The following is an 18,982-nucleotide window of genomic DNA, read 5'->3' on the forward strand; positions in this document are numbered from 1 at the left end:
TTCGGCGCGAAGGATGAATCCGGGCTGTTGAAAATGGATCAAACAACCCGATCTCTCTCAGCCCCAGGTCACGTGCTGGGCCTCAGCTCGCAGCCTGGGAAGATAAGTGGCACTTCATGTCTCGTAATCGGGTTTGCGCGCAGGAGCCCTCCGAAGCGCACAGGTGGGAAATGGGGAGGCTGGCTGGGAGGCCTCCTGGAGGAGGTGGCTCCGAGGGCAGACGTGAGGAGCGCCCTGGGGTGGGGCTGAGGGGGCGTACGGAGGTGGGAGCATGGAAGGATGGGACGTGTTCGGGTCTCGAGATTCCCAGGTGATGAGCCTTAAGGGGCGAAGGCCTATGAATGTCTCACGACGGAAGACCGAGGTGTGGGATTGGCAAAGGGAGAGCAGAGCTTCCTCACTCGCAGGGGGGCCCCAGCCCCGCCCCATACCTGCGCGGCGGCCCCGCCTCCACCCATTCATTGGCTAGACCCGCCGCCCGTCAGACGAGCCCCCGGGGCCCGCCCCCAGCCCTGAGCTGCGCTTCTTAGCTCTGGGGCCACCGCGCCAGCGCCACTCTGCCAGGCTCCCGGCCATCGCCCGCCTGGTGCGCCGCTCGCCAGCTCTTTGCCCGCGCGGGGCCGCCCGCCGCGGGCTCAGGGCAGACCATGCGCCCGCCAAGTCCGCTGCCCGCCCGCTGGCTATGCGTGCTGGCAGGCGCCCTCGCCTGCGCCCTTGGGCCAGCGGTGAGTGTTCGCCCGGCCGCCCTGAGTCCCGGCAGCCTGGGAGTTGCGGGAGGTGGGGGAGGTGGGGGACGGCGGGAGCCGGGCCATCAGTGCGAGTGTCTGTGTAGGAGGAATAGGGGACATCAAGCACCTCGTCTCGCCTCCTCCCACCGCTCCAGACCGAACCTAGACGCGAGGGCTGGGATATTGGTGGTGCCCAGTCCCTCCCAGAGCAGCCCGGAGCAGGCACAGCATCAGTGGAGGGGCAGTGGGGAAGAGTGGGCCCCAGACTTGCCTTTCTTGTGGTGGTTGCCGGTGAGCAGTGGGGTGGGGCGGTCAGTGGGAGCAGGGTCAGGTACTGCGGCCGATTGAGATGGAAGGTTTGGTACACCGCAGGTGAGAGGGAGGATGTGAGGGCCGTCCTTGTGTGCTGTGACTGTCTGGAGGTGTCAGCAGCAGAACCAGTGCTGGGGGCCCCAGGATTTGAGAAGGGGTTCTTGGGATCAGGTGAGTGACAGGCACATCCCTCCCTGTGCCCTCCCACTGAGCAGAGCAAAAAGGTACCAGAGCCCAAGGTGGAAGCTGGTGAGCAGTGAGGGGCTAAAGGTGGTGGTTAACAGGAGGGGCCAGGCCTGTGCACGGAGAGAGCTGAGCAGGAAGCCAATGCCAACAAGCAGTGGCCTCCCTCTTCCTCCCACTTCTGCTTCCTCTCAACATGGGTATGTGTATGCTCTGGATACATGTGTACTCGTGTGCCCCACGTGTGGGTGTGATGTGTGTATCTGTGGATGGCTTACCTGGGCCATGAGGCAGATTGAGGCAGGAGATGCATGGATCATCTCACTCTAGAACAGGGAAGACCTCAGCACTCATTGAGTCTGCTGAAGCCCACTTTACAGATGGTGCAAAGTGAGGTCCAGAGACACAAGAGCCACATCTGTCTGCCACCAGTTAGACCTAGACAGAGGTTGATTTTCTCCCTACCCCAGACCTTGAATAATCTAGAGTTGCTGCTTAGGTAGGGCCTTAAATGCCCACTCCAATTTGGCTGGGCGAGGGTGAGGAATCTTCATTATCTAGTTCATTCTCTCCCGTGATCATTTCCCTCACCATCACCTCCACCGGAGCAGGAATCTCTGTGTTTCCATCTAGCAGATGTCTTGAGCACCCTGGGCACGGGAAGCTCATTGCCTGTCCTAGGAGCAGACCTCTGACAATTGGCAGGAGCCTCACCTCCACCCATGACAGCCATGAGACCAACCTCTCGAGCACTCAAAGTCTCACCAAACTCTGTCCCAGAGCCCACAGCTCTGGCACAACTTGCATGAAGCCTCCGGGCCTCTCCAACAACCCTCTGGCCCTCCCAACCCCGGGTTCAAGACACTCAAACTCTTCTTGGATGAGCCAGGGATCTTGGAACCACTGCTGACACCCCATTCCTCCATCCCGAGAGGCTTCTGAGCTCAGGGGCAGAGTGGATTCAGAAAGGCCTCCTTTCACATCAGGCCACTTCTGCTTCACACTTCAGAGACAGCCCAAATCTGTCTCCTCCCTCTAATGCCTACCCTCCCCCGTCTTTCCACATCTTATTCGTTTAGTGCCCAACTCTATCTCCTCCTCCAGACAGCCTTCCCTGATTGCTCCAACCAACTCGACCCTTCCCCCTCTAACTCCACCCTTCAGCCCTACCCACCTCCCAGGCTGGGCTATTCTGGCCATCCTATGAGGTCAGGGGCTGGGGTCTCTATATTCCCATATTCCTTACAGTCCAGTGCAGGAGCTGGGTCCACAGAGAGAGGAGAAGGGACTCAACCAGGACTGGGTGAGGGCAGGCTGAAGTGAGGGGTCCCTGTTTCCCTCCCTGCTTCTCCTTCCTACCCGCCAGCTACCAATCACTCCCTCATGGAATGGACACCAGGCAATGCTGCTCTAGCTGGACTTGGTGTGACAGTGGGGGTTGCGGGGGGGGGGGGGGTGCCAGGAGTTATCAGAGTCATAAAATGGCAGCTGCAAAGTTCAGGTTGAAGGCCCAAGGCCTTATCACTCTTGTTTATGATGCCGTGACTTCAGCCTGGAAAGGGGAAATCTCTGAACAGGGAGGCAAAAAAAGGAAAGAAAACCTCTAGTGTCTCAGAGGAGGAAGTCTGCCCCAAGGTCACCTGTCAAGCCTTCCACTGCCCCTGCCCCCCAGACAGCAGCCACAGGGACTCCTCATCCAGAAGCAGAGCTGCTCAGGGCAATGCCCAGCACGAGGCTGGGGGAGGAGAGTCACAGGCCTCCTCCTGGGAAAATTCTCTATCTGGTATGGGAGACTAGACCCAGTGACTTAGGAGGAAGGGCCCAGATGGATGTGGGGTACAGTCTCCTAGAACCGGGGGAGGGGTTGCTGAGAGGAATAGTCAGTGGAGGCTCCCTGGAAGAAGCAGGACGGTTCTCTGAAGAGTTTGACCAGATGAGCCAATCTTTCACCCTAAACCATAAAACAGCCTCTGTTGACAGGACCAATGGGCCTGGCCCCAGAAGGAGAAGTCCCAGGAGCTGGGAGAGGCTTGGCTTCTCCCCCACTCTGAGGTTGATTAGTGGCCACCAGCTCCTGAAGGCCTCACCCTGCCACCGGCATCCTGCTGCCCCTGCCACCTGACTCTACCCTCTCCAGAGGCTGACCACAGCTGCCCAGGCCCTCTTGGCCCCCAGCAGGCCACCCTATGAGCTCTGGAAAACATGGCTGCATCTGGGTCAGGCTCCTCCTCAAGTGAGGTTACCACCTCCGTGAGGCCTGGCCAGGGCTCCCAGGGTACCATGCTGGAAAAGCAAGCCCCTTTGGAAGTTTCCACCCTCCCATCCTGGTGCACTAAGACTAGGCCTTCTCTGAGGTTTGTAGGGCATCCCTGGGGAGCCCAGGCTGGGGACAGGAGAGCTGGTCCTCACTCCACTCCATGGCAATGGCTTGACCTTGGGAACGTCTTTAACCTCTGTGGAGGGGCCTCGGGTTCCTCACCACAAAAGGGAAGGTGAGAGGCCTCGGCCCAGTGTGCAGGAGAAGCGAGAGGAGAGGGCTGGGCTGGAGCCAACTCCGCCTCCTGAGTGGGACATAATCTACCCCTGGAGCACCAGACAAACTCTGTGAAATGGAGTTTGTCTTTCAGGCAGGACTTCTGTGAACTTTCAAGGAGGTAAAGGCTGTGAAGGTGGCTATATGAACTGTGTGACCGTCATCCCTTCTCCTCCGTCCCCGGCTTGGGAGCCCTGTGGAACCTTACACAGCTATTTCTGGCCCTCATCTGCCCAGGGGTTCCCAGGGCAGGCAGGAGTCGTGGGCTTAGGGGAGGTGTCTTCATGAGGTGGCCAAAACATTTTGGGGGTAAGACTCCAGGCCTAGGTAGGCAATGGGGCCTCTCAGAGCAGATGGGCCTTCACACCGTGGGCAGCCTCAGTGGAAATCCATCATGGGCCATGAGACAAGGGTAGGGGCGCTAACCTCTACCTGCCACAACTCCGCCATTGCTGGACCCTTCACTGTGGCCCCTTTGGCCATGGAGCAGGGAATGGGGCCTGGGGACTATGCAAAGCCTAGTCCCTTTCTTAACCGCTTCTGCCTTACCCAGATTCTGCCTTACCCTATTTGACTTCCCAATACAAAATGATTTTTATTGTACCTATTGAAAATGTCAGTATGTACAAACTCTCTCACATAACTTAGAAGTATTTCTTTTCTTTTTTTTTTTTTCTTTTTGAGATGGAGTCTTGCTCTGTCACCCAGGCTGGAGTGTGGTGGTGTGATCTTGGCTCACTGTAACCTCCAGCTTCCGGGTTTAAGCGATTCTCCTGCCTCAACCTCCCTAGGAGATGAGATTACAGGCTCCCACCACCATGCCTGGCTAATTTTTGTATTTTTAGTAGAGACAGGGTTTCGCCATGTTGGCCAGGCTGCTCTCGAACTCCTGGCTTCAGGTGATCTACCTGCCTCAGCCTCCCAAAGTTCTAGGAATTACAGGCCTGAGCCACCGCACCTGGCCCCTTAGAATTATTTCTGAAGAAGAAAAAGCAGTTTAATCTCTCCACCACATGTATAGTGTTTCAAATTTTTAATTTTTTGGTGAAAATGTATAAACAAGCAGAGAGAATATTATACTGAACGCGCAAATACCCAATTCCGAGGTTTGACAATTGTTAACATCTAACAATTAATATATGCTTCATTTGCTTTTGGGCTGAAGTATTTTAAAGTAAATTATAAACTTCCTGACCTTTTACCCCAAATCATTTCAGAATGCATCTCTGAAACCAAAGGACACTCTTCTATATAACTATGATACTGTCATTACACCTAACAAAATTGACAGGAATTGCTTAATATCTTTCAAATATCCCCAGTTGGAATGTAATGAAGCGCCACAGGATGAGTGGTGATATTATCCAGGGCTTGGTCTTCTCGCAGGAGTTTCATGTCTGTGTCTGACAGGACTGTCCAGCGAGCTGGAAGGGAGAAAGCCAGGTGTCTTGGCAGTGAGAGTCAGGCTGGGCTCCACTGGGCAGGACCTAGTCTTTTCATGCAGCCCATCTCATGCTGCCCATTATCTCTCAGGAAATGCCTCCTACTACCTAACTTCAGAACAAGTTCTTCCTGCACAGCAGGTCACCAGAGGAGGGGGAAGAGGTCACCAACCAGCCTCCATGTACTAAGGACTCATAGCCTTGTGGCTACCTGTGCTGGAGTCCAGCCCTCTGCAGGTGGCTCCAACACCAATGTCACCCACAGGCACTGTGTTTATAAGCTGAGTCCTGCAAACTCAGTTTCCTAGGTGTGGCCAGGATCACAAACAAGCAACAAAGGATTTAAACTAAATGCTTAGCCTGTGTTCTTCTGCAAATAAAGGCTTCACGCCCCTGAAAGAAACCTTCCAAGAAGAACCCTTAGATGAGAGCAAGCTGAATGTCTGCGCTCGGGTTCTGCTAATTATGAGAGCCCTTGTCTTGATATCAATCTGAGATGTGGAAAGTTCTTCTTCTCCCAAGCACAATCCTGTATCCCTCTGTCTCCCCCTCTTCCTCCCCAACCCCATCAACCCTCACACAACAGTTCTCATTCTCCTCTTCTACCAGAGTTCAGCCTTCCCCAAGAGGAAGTGAGGCTGGCAAAAAAAAAAAAAAAAAAAAAAAAAAAAGAATTTGCAGCAGGGAAGCTTTGGGCTGTTGGCAAAGGGATGTAAAGAAACAAGGAAGAGAAGAGAAAGCAGTACAGGGCGAAGCTAACTGGCAGACTCGAGACCTCTGGTGGGTACGGCTGGCACTTATCAGTAGGTAGGAACTTCAGCCTGCCTGGGGTTATGCAAGGCACTACAGCTGTGGCTAGGCTTGGGTGTGGACGGCAGGGGCAGCCTGGCATGAGGACGACTAGAGCTTTGACAGTCACTGCTAATGCTCCTGGTGCCTGGCTGGTGTCTTTTACATGTGACCCTCAACCCCAATTCTAGAAGTAGGTGGTATTGTTGTTGTCCCCATTTTATAGATGAGGTTGAATAAATCGCCCAAGTCATCCAGCCAGGAAGTGGCAGACAGTCTCATTCTGGAAACTGTGGTCTGAACTAGGCTCTGCCACCTCATGAAGAGGGGACTACTACTTCCAGGGTGGGCTATGGCGTGTCCATGCTGTGCTGGGACTTTAGATATTTTTAAAATTAGTAAAATGCACAAATCTGAATTGACAGCTCAGTGAATTGTGACATATGTGTACACCTGTGTCACCACTGCCGAGGTCAAACTATTACACACTCCCATCACCCTAGCAGGCTGCTCCAGTGAGGGGAAGTCTTAGTTTGACTTCCTTTAGTGCTTTCTGCAAAGCTGGGAGCATGTTTCTCCTTTCTTTTGTGACTCCTGGATCCCGTGATCCAACTTACCTTCGTATGTTCTTTACCTGCTCCTTTCCTGCCCTTCCCTCCTCCCACTTTTTCTCTCCTCTCTCCCTTCTTGCCTCCCAACTACAAGGTCTGCACGTCCTCGCCCACTCACATGCAAAAGCCAGTAAGGATGGGAAGCTGGGCTGCTGTCCTGTGTGCCTGTGATCACACTGCTTTCTCTCTGGCTCCTCCATTCCCCCGTGTCTCTTTTTTACCCCATGATTTCAGCAGGGGGCTGGCCGAGTAGAGCAAATAAGTCATGAGATATGAGATGGTTTCTGCAAAGGGCTGGGGTCATGGGGGAGAGGGTAAATGGAACCACTCCTGAGCCCCCTGTCCTCTAATTCCCATTCCCCTGCCTTCATTAACAGTCGCAGGCAGGAAAAAAGTAAAATAGCCCTCTTGACAAACCTCGGAAGCACAAATCATCCATGGAGGCTCCGCATGCTTGGTAATTTGCAGACAGTTTTTTCTCCTGCCTCACCTTATCCAGTCTGCTGCATTTTGTGCTCCTCTCAGAGACCAGCTGCTCCTCAGAGGGACTCATGCTTCCTGCTGCGCTACTTGGCTCCTCCTGCCCTAGTTCCCTGGCCCCAGATGATGAGGCTGGGGCTTCTGGTTCGAGGCAGTAGCTGTGGTCTCAGGCTTCCCTTGAGGAGATTGAACATGGCCTACGAACCTGAGCATGGCCCACTCTGTCTTTCAGAGCCCCTTGCATCTAACAGCTACAACTCCCAGCATCTTCACCCATACCCCCATCACCACACCTAGCTTTTGCTCCAGATCTCAGAGAACCCCACATGGAGAGGCAAAAGCAGGGCTTTCTCTCTAGCCCCTCACCAATTCCTGTGCCAGACTGAGCTCCAAAAAGTAAGCTTAAAGACAGCCTGACCCTGCAGTTGAGCTGAGGCTGGAGAGTTTTGGGCCAGGCTGGGCTCTCAGCACCTTCTTTAGGACAGGAGTTCCTAAGCCCAGAAGGGACCCAGGCAAGACTGAAGAAGTCCACAGCATCTCCTCCATCCTGATCTTCTTCTGTCCTCTGCCATGGTGTTAGCTGGATGTGGGAGGTGAACGACAGGGAGTTGGCAGGAGAATCCTGAGTCTAGTTGGAGACAGGAACTAACCAAGTCTTGTTCATTCCACCTGCCCCCTCCTCTCTATGCCCCCTCTTCTCTGTATCCACTGTCCTGCCCAGGCTTCAGTAGTTCCTGCCTAGACTGGTGCAATAGCTTTCAGCCCCACCACCTGCAACCTGAGGGATCTTTGTAAAATGTGCATCCCCCATCCTCAGTCTCCTGGTTCAAGTCTCTGTTGGCCCCCATGGCCCAGGAGTGAAAGTTCACATTGAAAACTGGCATTCCAGGCCCTTCCCAATCCTACCCCAGTCTACATCTCTCAACTTGTCTCCCGATGCCCCTGGAACTCCTTGCTGCAGCTACACCAGGCTTCTCACAACCTTGCATGCATTAGGCATTTTCACGCCTCCATGCTTGCGCACACGCTGCTCTACTTTCTGGGGTGCTCTTACTCCACTTCTAATTGTCTAACTCGCACATCCTCCATGACCTACCTCTACAGAATGAGTACAGCATACCCATTCTGTAGGAAGCCCAGACGCTAGCTATATCCCACCCTGGAACACTTCCCCAAGATCAGTAGGCTTGGCTATATTCAGCCAGGGAATTTTTCAAGCTTTCTCTGTGTGCCTGAAGTCCAGAGGGATAATGAGGATGTTTAGAATAGGGAAATAAATAAGTGGGAGAGGAAGTCCAAAGTCTGACTGAATTCCTCAGTGATAAGGACTAGAGGGAGCTGCCCTGGCCCAGTCCCTCAAAGGGCAATGGTTGACCAGAGGACCCAAGGCGAGGCTGTGGAGGACTGATGCAGTCCAGACCAGCGGTCAGGGACTTAGGTCCCATCTGGGAATGTGCATTTGCGGGGTCAGCTCAGGTCCCTCTTTGGTTCTCCATTTCCTCTACCCCTCCCCAGATAGGGCTCAACACTAAACTAAATTGTGACAAAGAGAGAGCTCATCTTCCAGACCACACCCACTTTTTCATAAACACCACAGGCTTCAGTACCCAAACCTCCTTTCTCTCCAAACTGCCTCTAAGGAAAGGCTCTGTGTCTGTGCAGCTGAGGGAGCAGAGTTGGCTGGAGAAGTTGACCCAACACTCTTCTACCCTCAGAGAGTTGTAAGCCAAAGCTGCCAGAAATCCTAGGTACCCATGGTGATTGGGAAACAAATATTTCTTGGCAAACTACATGGCCACAGTCCTGGCTTAAGATGGCCCAGAAAGTGAGGGCGTCCATTGTCCTGTCCTCAGAGGGCAAGGCTGGACACTTTTGTTTACAGCGACCAACAGAAAACTCAACTGAGCCAAGCTATAAAGGCAAGGCATCAGCTCATGTTGCTAGCAGTAGGGCTGGTTTCAGGTATGGCTGCATTCACAGACCCAGACAATATTAAGAGAACCTGATTTTTCTCCATCTCTCTATTCTGCCTTCAGCTGTGTAGTTTTCATTCCTGTGTTCCACTTGTCAAGAAGAAGACAGCAGAAGTTTGAGCCCTTGCTTCCTTTAAGGTTTCCAGTCCAGTGGGAAAAAGCAAATTCACTTGCTTAATCACTTAATCCAAAGTCCCAGGAGTGAGCCTCCTGGCTCTGAGTAGCCTGACTCGGGCTATGTGTCAGGCACTGTGGCCAGGAATGCTCTGATTGACTTAAGCCTTGGTCACATGTCAATCCCCTGGAAGAGGGTTCATCAGCACTCCATGAACTGGAGGTAGGGAAGGAGGTTGTTTCCTAGATACAGAGGAGAACATGGCACCAGAAGAGAGTAAAGGATGGTGGAAGGCAGAAACAATAAATATCCACTAATATCCATCCTGTTTTCAGGTTACAGTGTCATGAGAGGTGAGAATGGACAGGAGAATCAGGAGAGGCTGGAAAGGGGCCAGAAAGTAGAATGAACCCTATTGCTGGTGGGAAATGGGGTTGGGATGGTACCTTGGTGAGAAACGTGCTCCAAGACAGGCAAGACAGACCAATGATGGGATACAAGGCAGGGTGGCCAGTACCCAGGTTCCTCTTCCAGAAGCCACCTCTGAGATCTACCTGGCCACTCTTCCCCCTATACCTGAGGATGAACCACCCACAAATCCCTTGAGACAGAGTGTCTTGAGCATTTCAGGCTGAGTAACCCTTATGGAAAAGAGAGGAAGCACGTGACCCCAAAGAGGAACCACAGACACAGTTTCCTTGAAGCCTCCTATCTTTTAACAGTTACACGAATAACTGTATCATGCTCCATCACACAACTGTGTTACTTTCAATATGTTTTAAATGACTTACCAGCTAATGTCTTTACCCCGGTTGGCTGGTAAAGGTGCAAGATGGAGCTCATGTTCACTGTGCAGCTTTCAGGGCAACACAGGTGAGGTCTGGATTCTGGGGAAATCTAAAGGAGTCTTAGAGAGGGAGGCCTTCCCTGGACCTGGACCTGGACGAGGTCAACCATGGTGCTAACTGCTTCTGGGAGTGTTGGCCTTCAGGTGACCTGTGAGACAGAAGCTCGACCAGAGAGCCCTCAACAGGAATGAGAGAGCTGTTTGGGGTGGAAGGGACTTGGCTGTGCAGCCTCTTAGGCACTGAGTTGTTCAGCTTCAGCTCGGACCCCTCTCCCACCACAGCAATGGATTGCTGGTTGCCAGCTGGGATGCACATCCCAGTAAATGGAGCTGATTTACTTAAAACAATGGTCAAAGTACTAAGCACTTTGGTCCCTACAGGCCAAGAGGGCCCTCCTTAAAGGAAGGTCCCCCACCTATGTTCTTCCCACAGACCCACTTCAAGAAATCTCTAAGTCAGCAGGGGAGGTGGTTGAGGCCCATGTAGCCTACAGAGAAACTGAGGCCCAGGGAGGTAAGGATCCTGTCGCAGGGTGGGAAGGACAAGTTGGAGGAGACAGTGAGAATGTCTGACTCTGGAGTGGTCTTGCTGGACTCTCTCCTATGGCCCTGGTGGAAACCAACATTCTCCCCAGGCAGAGATAAGGAAACTGGTGTGGGGTTGCCAGGACCAGCAGCCACTTTTCTAAAGACGCAGAAGCTGCTGCCAGCCCAACGCTTCCTCCATGGAGGCCTTCACCCACCCTAACCCATCTAAGAGCTCCCAAGACCTACTTTTTTCTGGCTGTTCCCAGACAGCCATCACCCCCACTCACATGTCTTCCACAAGGTCAGTGTCCCCAGTCACCCTGGTCTGACCCACCCCTGATCCCTGGCCAGGGTACAGGGAGGAGCAGGGGAGAAGCTTGGGCTTTTCCATCCCTTCTCTTCACTTTCCAGAGACAGGGGAGGCCTGGTGGTATCCTAGAGGTGCTCTCTTACTTCCTTAAACCTCCCTACCCTCAGTAGATCTGGTATAGCTTGAATTATTTAGAAACTAAAAAGGAGACAGGTGAGATCTGGGCAAGGAAGGCCAGAGTCCCCTTCCTAGCCTGGTGGCCCAGGGGACTGAGCACAGAATCCCGGAATGACAGCAGCTGGAAAATACAGCTAAACTCCTAGATTCTTCCTGGGGCTGGCGCTGGAAACCAGAGACCAGGATCCAACTCCACATAACAGAGTAGTAGCATGAGCTGGCCCCACTCATCAGGGAGACCGAGACAGGGACAGACTCTTAAGCCAAGCTGGAGAGTGGCAGAGTCCAGAGGGCCAGCTCAGGCCTCTAAGGGGAGGCCCTCTTGCCGCCATCTGGAGTTGTGCCACCCACAAAGAGACAAAGCAGTTATAGCTGCAGCACTATTGCGGGAGCCATCAAGAAGCTGTGGCAGGGTCCTCAGGGCCGACCCAGGTTTGGGGGCAATGGACAACAGGTTGGAGTCAGGTTCAGGTTTCAGTCTGGGGTTGGTATTGGGTTCCATATGGAACTTGGATCTCTTCCAGGGAGAGGGCAGGTGCATCCAGAGACTGGGCCTGGTGCTCCTGAGTCTATGAACGAGGCTGATGGGCCCTCCCTGTCTTTGTCCCCAGGGTGGCCAGGCAGCCAGTCTGCAGGAGGAGTGTGACTATGTGCAGATGATCGAGGTGCAGCACAAGCAGTGCCTGGAGGAGGCCCAGCTGGAGAATGAGACAACAGGTGAGGCCCCCATGGGCAGAGGGGGGGGGGCTACATGCCCCCAGGGAGCCCATGATTCCTCATGTCTCGAGCTGAGATCCAAGTCACGTTCGTTCCACATTTGTTGGATGATGGTGAGGAGCGGCTGGGGAGCCAGATGGAAGAAGAAAGGGGCTAACAGGCTTCCACATTCCCACCCCAGGTCTGGGGAGCTCCCAGCCGCAGCTGAGGAGGACATACTAAATCGGGGTTCTGAAAGGTACATGGAGCCAGCTCTGCCTCTGGGGCTCCCTATCCCTCTTCTCCAGGAAAAGTGAAGATCTCCATGGCGGCCAGCCCACCCAGGACACAAGGCCCAGCATGCTGCGTGGTGGGCGACCTGTGACCAATGAGGGTAGGCTGTCAGGAGCTGACATAGGGAGAACTAGCCCCATAATACCATACTCCAAGATTATAACATTGTACTGTTAGCATCTCAAAGGAAGAAGAGGGACATTCAGTCACAATATGTGACCCCCACAGGGACCGCATGGAAGCTCAAAGCCATCTTAGTGGTCCAGAGCAAGAAAGGGCACAAGTTTTATCTGGACAGATGTGGAATACTCACCACAGCCAATACTCAGCCTGGAAACTTAGGCTCACCCCTCCCTCTCAACCCCAGGCTCTGCCTCTGTCACACCAAGAGGACCGATAGTGACACCACACACATACACACACACACACACACACACACACACACACACACATGCCCAGCCCCTAAGCATACACATACAGGCACAAACACTGGCTTCTCCATCCCAACCCACCCTTAGTGGCCAGATGAACCATCAGCTCACTATTCAGTTGATGAGACCAGTCAAGGTCAGCCCCAGAGGCTAAGCACATGAGGGCCCCAGCCATTCCTCCTCAGGGGGCTGGGAGAGCTCCACCTGGCAGTGTGAAGGGTGGTGCCCAGCTACCTAGACTGGACAGCAGGGCTATCAGGACAGATGACAGCACCCTCTTTCTGGCTCAGCAGCTCCAGGTAAGAACGGGTGGTATTATTTGGTACCACTTGAACCAGACTTGGAGGGGTGAGCAGGTTTGGAGAAACAGAGAGTCTAGAAAGGTGGGAGGCACTGAGGTAGACTTCCCATGGGAAATGGGGCATGGTTGGCAGGTTCAAGTCTTACTGCCAGGGACAGCAGCTTGGCACGTCTGGGCTGGAGGCAGTGAGATGGCTGGGCTCATTCTGGGCCTCCATCCCAGGCTATCTCCCTGAGGCTGAGCTTACACTTATGTAACAGCCTTGCTCAGGAGCAGGGAGCATCTTTACCTCTTCCTGGCTCCCTAGTTCCCCTTCCACCTTCTAAAGCTGACAGTTATGTAGCCCCTTCCGGGTCCCTCTTCTTGGCCCTGGTGCCCAGGCTGTCTGCCTCCTGCTCTGTAAGTGAGTAAGTGTAGCCTCACAGATGGGCTTTGCCTACCCTGATCTCAAAGCAGGACAACCCCTTGACTCTACGGCCCAGAGACTGAGGCATGGGTCCAGGGGTGGCTGGGCCTGCCCACTACCTACAGGCCCCACCCCACTCCACCAGTGCAGGGAGCCAGGACCAGGTGCAGACAGGCTTTGGCAGGCCCCAACGGTGGGATCATAGGCAGCCCCGAGCGGCCCAGACTCTAGACTCCACTGCGCACCTCCCACGCCGAGGGGCAGGCCAGCCTCGTGATTCCGATGAGGTCACTGCTGGCACAGCATTCCCGTTGGGTGCCAACACCCTGTCACCAGCAGCCAGGCTAGGATGCAGAGAAGGGCAGGCATAGGTTGTGGCCATGAGTCTGTCCGTGGCCTTGTGTAGGGCTCTGTGCATGTTCATGCACATCTAAGTATGCACTCCTGGCCCATGTCTGTCTGGAGCTGCGTCTGTGTCTCTGGGGTCTATAGCTCTGTGTCTGACTCTGAGTATCTTTGTGAGTCAGAAGTATGTGTCTATTTAAGCACGGGCACATGCCATCTCTGGACATGCCTAGGTGTGTCTGCCCAGTGTGCTGTGTCTCTGTGTGTTGGCTTGCATGTCTATCAGTGTGAGTGTCAGTGGTATACCCAGACATGTCTGTCTCTCTGAATGTATGTCTCTGTGAGTTGTGTGTCTCTCTGTGCCCATTTGCTTGTGTCTGTTGCCTGTGTTCAGGTAAGTGTACATGTGTGCATGTTTGCATGTGTGCCTGGTGTTCTGTGTACTGGCACGTAAATGTCAGTGTGTGTATCTCTGTGTGCACATAAGTCTACAGAATGACACAGCAGAGGCCCCACCTCACCTTGCCTCACCAACCCTTACCCCAAGCTCTGGGTTGGGCTTTCCTGGTGGGGGCACACCCCCACCTGTGGGCACACACAGCCAGCCTGGGCCCTGTATTTCTATAGGCCCGGTGACATGTGTGATGGGACCTGCGGAGCCTCATTAGGGCAGGTACACAGGAAATATTCCCATTGCCTAGCCCAGGACAACAGGCCATTCCAGGTACCAAGTATGTTCATGGCTGTCACCCCGTCCCCTGCTTCCGAGACCATGTCCCTCATATTGGCCTCTCGTCCTGCTCCCTTGCCCTGCTGGCTGCCCTCACCCCAGCACTAGTTCACAGCCCAGCCTTGGTTGTGCTAAGATTCCTTGAGGCCAAGTGTGGCCTCCCAAGGGCAGGGCCTGGTTTCCTCTCTTCCGTCCCACCACAGTGAAGCAGAACTCAGGGCCAGAGACCCAGCCCCGGATTCACTCCCCAGCCTGTGCTGGCCACCAGCACAAATGTCAGTGTGTGTATCTCTGTGTGCACACAAGTCTACAGAATGACACAGCAGAGGCCCCGCCTCACCTTGCCTCACCAACCCTTACCCCAAGCTGGCACCCAGACACAATAGCCGGTCTGCATAACAGGGCATGCCCAGTGCTGTCAGAGAGGGGTAAACAAAGTCCAGCAGCAGCAAAATTCCCAGAGAAATGACAGCCCTTCCAACCAAGAGGAGTGGGAACATGTGAATATACTGTACCGCTTACCAGCAACATGACCTTGAGCTGCCTGTCTAATCACTCTGTGCCTCTGTTTCCTCATCTGTAAAATGGAAGCGTTAAATAAGTCATTCATCCAAAGAGGTTAGAACAGTGCCTGGCACATGCAAAGGTTATATGAGTGTTTGCTGGTATTCTTAACAAGGTCTTGAACCCCCAGCAGGGTTTGACTGACCTGAAGTGCCCCTACTCAGCTTTCAGAGGGGCTGGCCCAGAATGGAAGAGGGACTGGCAGCCAGCATGAGGCCACAAGAGCCCTCAAGACAGGGAAAAGTGGTCAGGGTCCATGACTAAGGGAGGCTGCAATCTCTGGTCAAGCCCTGGGGATCCAGGGGTCCTCCTCAGGCTTCAGCTATAGGTGTGGCCTGACTGCTGCAGCCCCAGAAGGTGCCCCTTGCTGCTGCCAGCCCACTCCAACACACAGAGTCCCGAGCCTCTTCCCCAAGTAAGGATGTCCCTCCACCTCCTCTTCCCAGACCCCCTTCTTGGGAACTTGTGAACCTTTGGACCTGAGCTGGGCTGGGCTGGGCTTGGCCAAGCTGGCGTTGACTTTGGCTCAGGGGTTGAGTTTTCTGAGCAAATCTATGGGACTGGCAGGATTGCAAAGAGACAATTAAGCCTCCTGCATGGGACGGTCCAGAGCAGTCCTAGTCCCTCAGCGGCATGCAGCTCCTGAACAGACTAAATGATGGCATTTGCATGTGCCTATTAAAGCAGACCCCTGGAGACCCCACTGTGCATCTTTCACTGGCCAGGCTCTGCAAGGCTGATAGCTGTGGCGGAGAATGCGGCCTCCATTGGGTTTTTGCTGAATTTGTTCCCTAACTATTCCCCTCCATCACAATTCACAATCCGACCACATTGGGGGAATCTGTGTTGTTCAAGAACTAGGTGTGGGCTGCGCACAGTGGCTCACGCCTGTAATCCCAGCACTCTGGGAGGCTGCGAGGCAGGTGTGAATCACCTGGGGTCAGGAGTACGAGACCAGCCTGGCCAACATGACAGAACCCCGTCTCTACTAAAATTATAAAAATTAGCCGGGTGTCACGGAGGGCACCTGTAATCCCAGCTACTCAGAAGGCTGAGGCAGAAGAATCACTTTAACCCGGGAGGTGGAAGTTGCAGTGAGCCAAGATCACACCATTGCACTCCAGCCTGGGTGACAGAGCGAGACTATGATGGGGTGATGAGTATACTGGGGTGCACGTAATTCTTTTTTTTTGGAGACAGAGTCTCAAAACATTTTCTAATGCCTCCTTTATTATCATAATATGAAATTCAGGACACACGCCCGTCCACTTTATTAAAAATAAAGTTCTAGTTATACTGTAAGATAAATATTAAAAGGAAAGTAATTTATAATAAAGTACCATGTACATATTCAAGCATAATCACACTAGATGTAGTCTGAAGGTTGTACCTACAAATATAAACCCTGAGAATGCAAGGCCTACAAATGCAGACTGATGGACACAGGTAGTTGCATCAGTGACTCAAGTATCACAGGCAGTACTGCTATGGGTATCATGGTTTTCCAAAACATTGAACAACTCTTAGTGAAGTTCAGAACAAAACAAAATACAATCTTCCCTCCCTTTTCTCAGTGGCTGCATTCCTGGAAAACTCCATGTATGTTAAACTTGTGCAATAAATAGCTTGTGTTGGCCGGGCACAGTGGCTCACACCTGTAATCCCAGCACTTTGGGAGGCCAAGGTGGGAGGATCACTTGAGGTCAGGAGTTGGAGATCAGCCTGGCCAACGTGGTGAAACCCTGTCTCTACTAAAAACACAAAAATTAGCCAGGCGTGGTGGCACAGGCCTATAGTCCCAGCTACTCGGGAGGCTGAGGCAGGAGAATTGCTTGAACCCAGGAGGCAGAGGTTGCCAAGGTTGCACCACTGCACTCTATCGTGGGTGACAGAGCGAGACTCCGTCTCAAAAAATAAGTAAATAAATAATAAAGTAAATGGCTTGTGTTTATATGTAAAATGGTGTAAGAGTCTAGGCTCTGTTCATTACAAAAGGTTTTCACCTATACATATGGCCAGTGGCTCATCTGGAAGCCATGCAGAATGTGAGACAATTCATCATTGTGCAGGAGTTGCCTGTCTGGCATCCCTGGTGGCTGCCCATCAAATGCCAGTGAGGCCTCCCCCATTGCTGTAACAATCAAAACCACCACTGCCATTGGAAACATCCCCAGGGGGCGCTCTATCCCTCACTAAGGACCAAGGAACTGTAGTCAGGCCTCCTCCCTGCCTCCCAGTCAGGACAGGCCCCATGCAGCCTGGGCAGGCCTGTGCCTTCCCTCTCAGACTGGAGGCTCCTTGAGGTGGGAGCCTGGCAGAGGGAGGAAGAGAGTGGATGCCTATGGCCTCAGGCCCCAGGGCTGGAGGCACCCGCACTGTGCTGACCCATGTGTCCTCTGCCTTACCCCATAGGCTGCAGCAAGATGTGGGACAACCTCACCTGCTGGCCAGCCACCCCTCGGGGCCAGGTTGTTGTCCTGGCCTGTCCCCTCATCTTCAAGCTCTTCTCCCCCATTCAAGGTAAGACCCCTGGGTTGAAAAGGTGAGGTGAGTGGTGCCGGCTGGCGTGGGACTCACCTCTCAAGGAAGTGGAAAGCCAAAGAAAAGTGGTCAAAGAGGCTGGAGCAATCCGAGGGACTCCCTGGCAGAAGAGGCAATGGTGCTGGGTCTTTAAAGAACTCACGGGATTTGATTAGCTCTTCACATAAAGATAAGCATATGGGAAAGGCTCACTAAATATTTGCTCAACAATTGATGACTGATTGACTGACAGGTACTTGATTAAGTTATGGCTCCCATAGTCCTGTTGTCTTGGGCTGGTCATGATTCAGTCTTTTGATGCCTGGAGCCTATGACCTCTTGGGCTCCATGAAGCCACCACATGACTTTGCTTACACACCTTGTCATGTTCCACTTAAATGAATGTCCACAGAATGTCCACAGAATGAGGCAGAAAAGAAAAGGGGGAGCCCCTTTAGGATGTGGCTTTCTTGCTAGTGAGTCATTAAAGAAGTTTACAATATAGATTCAGTCATTCTTCTGTGCAGTGAATGAAGCACCCACCCGTGTGCCAGGCGCTGAGCTGGACAAACACAGTGGGGAGAGGATAAAGCAGCCCCCAGGGCTGCTCTTCCAGAGCTAGCGTTCTCATTGGAGAGACATTTCGTAAGGAAATAAACAGATGTATCATCAATAATAAAAAGTGCTGGACGAGAGAGCAAGGAGAGTGGGGACCAACTTAAGACAGAGGTTCACAAACAGTCCCTCTCTGAGGAGGTGACACTTCAGCTGCCATCTGAAGACCTGGAGGTGAGAAAGAGCCACCAGGCAAACAATTGAGAGAGAGAATCAACAGCCCGTGGAATAAGCATCCAAGGAAGCTCTGTGAAGGCCAGTGTGGCTGGAGCAGGGAGAGTGCCGGGGTGGGGGAGGAAGGAGAGGGACAGGCGGGCCAAGGCCAGACCACACAGGGCCTTGAGGACAGAGGCGAAGACTTGAGCTTTTTCCTAAGTCCAGTGAGAAGTGGGAGGTTTTAAGCGGGGAACTGACAAAGTCCAATTCAGGTTTTTATTTCTAACTGGTTTCTGTGAGAAGGAAGTATTCTAAGAGTATAAACAGGAAAAGCCAATCACAAGGCAGGCAGGAAATGATGATGGATTGAATTCAGGTAGTGAGCTCAGTGCAGGAGAGAAGTGGGAGACTTTATGGAGGGAATGGGCGTGACTGAGGCAGGGAGGAATCAAGCAGGCCCCACCCTAGGCTTAGGTTTAATGAGCCTTGGGGAAGAGGGAGCAGGACTGGGTGGGGAGCATGGAGGGAGGGGCAGGCCTGGGGTGGGGAGGACTCATGAGGAGCAGAACCTAGATAATTATTCAGAGAGCGAACAGAACTCATGCGTCTCTCACTCCAGGTGGCCTTTTCCTCCCTGGACCCCGGTTTCCCTGCTTGTAAAGTGGGGATGTGTGGTAGATCCCAGGGTCTCTTTGGGATAAGCCGATTTGCCCCCAAGTGCCTGCTGCTGTGACCTCAGTGGTGAAAGACCTTAAAGCCCTCCTGAGGAGTCTGGGAAGGTCACAGCCATGCCATATTCCAGGCCAATGCCCACCTGGCCTGGCCACCTCCTCCAGGGACACCCAGTGCCTGGGCAGATAACAATGAGCTCCTCTGGCAGGTTTCACAGTGCACGC

At 53.3% G+C, this 18,982-nt stretch overlaps 1 protein-coding gene across 3 annotated transcripts in view; it reads left to right on the forward strand.

Annotated features, from left to right (window-relative positions):
• The first annotated feature begins 545 nt into the window (after positions 1–545).
• The window catches only part of VIPR1 (vasoactive intestinal peptide receptor 1), a 34,516-nt gene continuing 16,079 nt past the window's right edge, over positions 546–18,982 (forward strand). For all 3 annotated transcript variants that reach the window (XM_010374310.2, XM_030935449.1, XM_010374311.2), the window contains exons 1-3: positions 546–725; positions 11,640–11,745; positions 17,208–17,315. In XM_010374310.2, the coding sequence (XP_010372612.1) occupies positions 648–725; positions 11,640–11,745; positions 17,208–17,315 (292 nt within the window). In that variant the 5' untranslated portion in view covers positions 546–647. The remainder of the gene's footprint in view (positions 726–11,639; positions 11,746–17,207; positions 17,316–18,982) is intronic.

This window comes from Rhinopithecus roxellana, chromosome 1 (genome assembly GCF_007565055.1).
Source record: "Rhinopithecus roxellana isolate Shanxi Qingling chromosome 1, ASM756505v1, whole genome shotgun sequence".
Taxonomy (NCBI): domain Eukaryota; kingdom Metazoa; phylum Chordata; class Mammalia; order Primates; family Cercopithecidae; genus Rhinopithecus; species Rhinopithecus roxellana.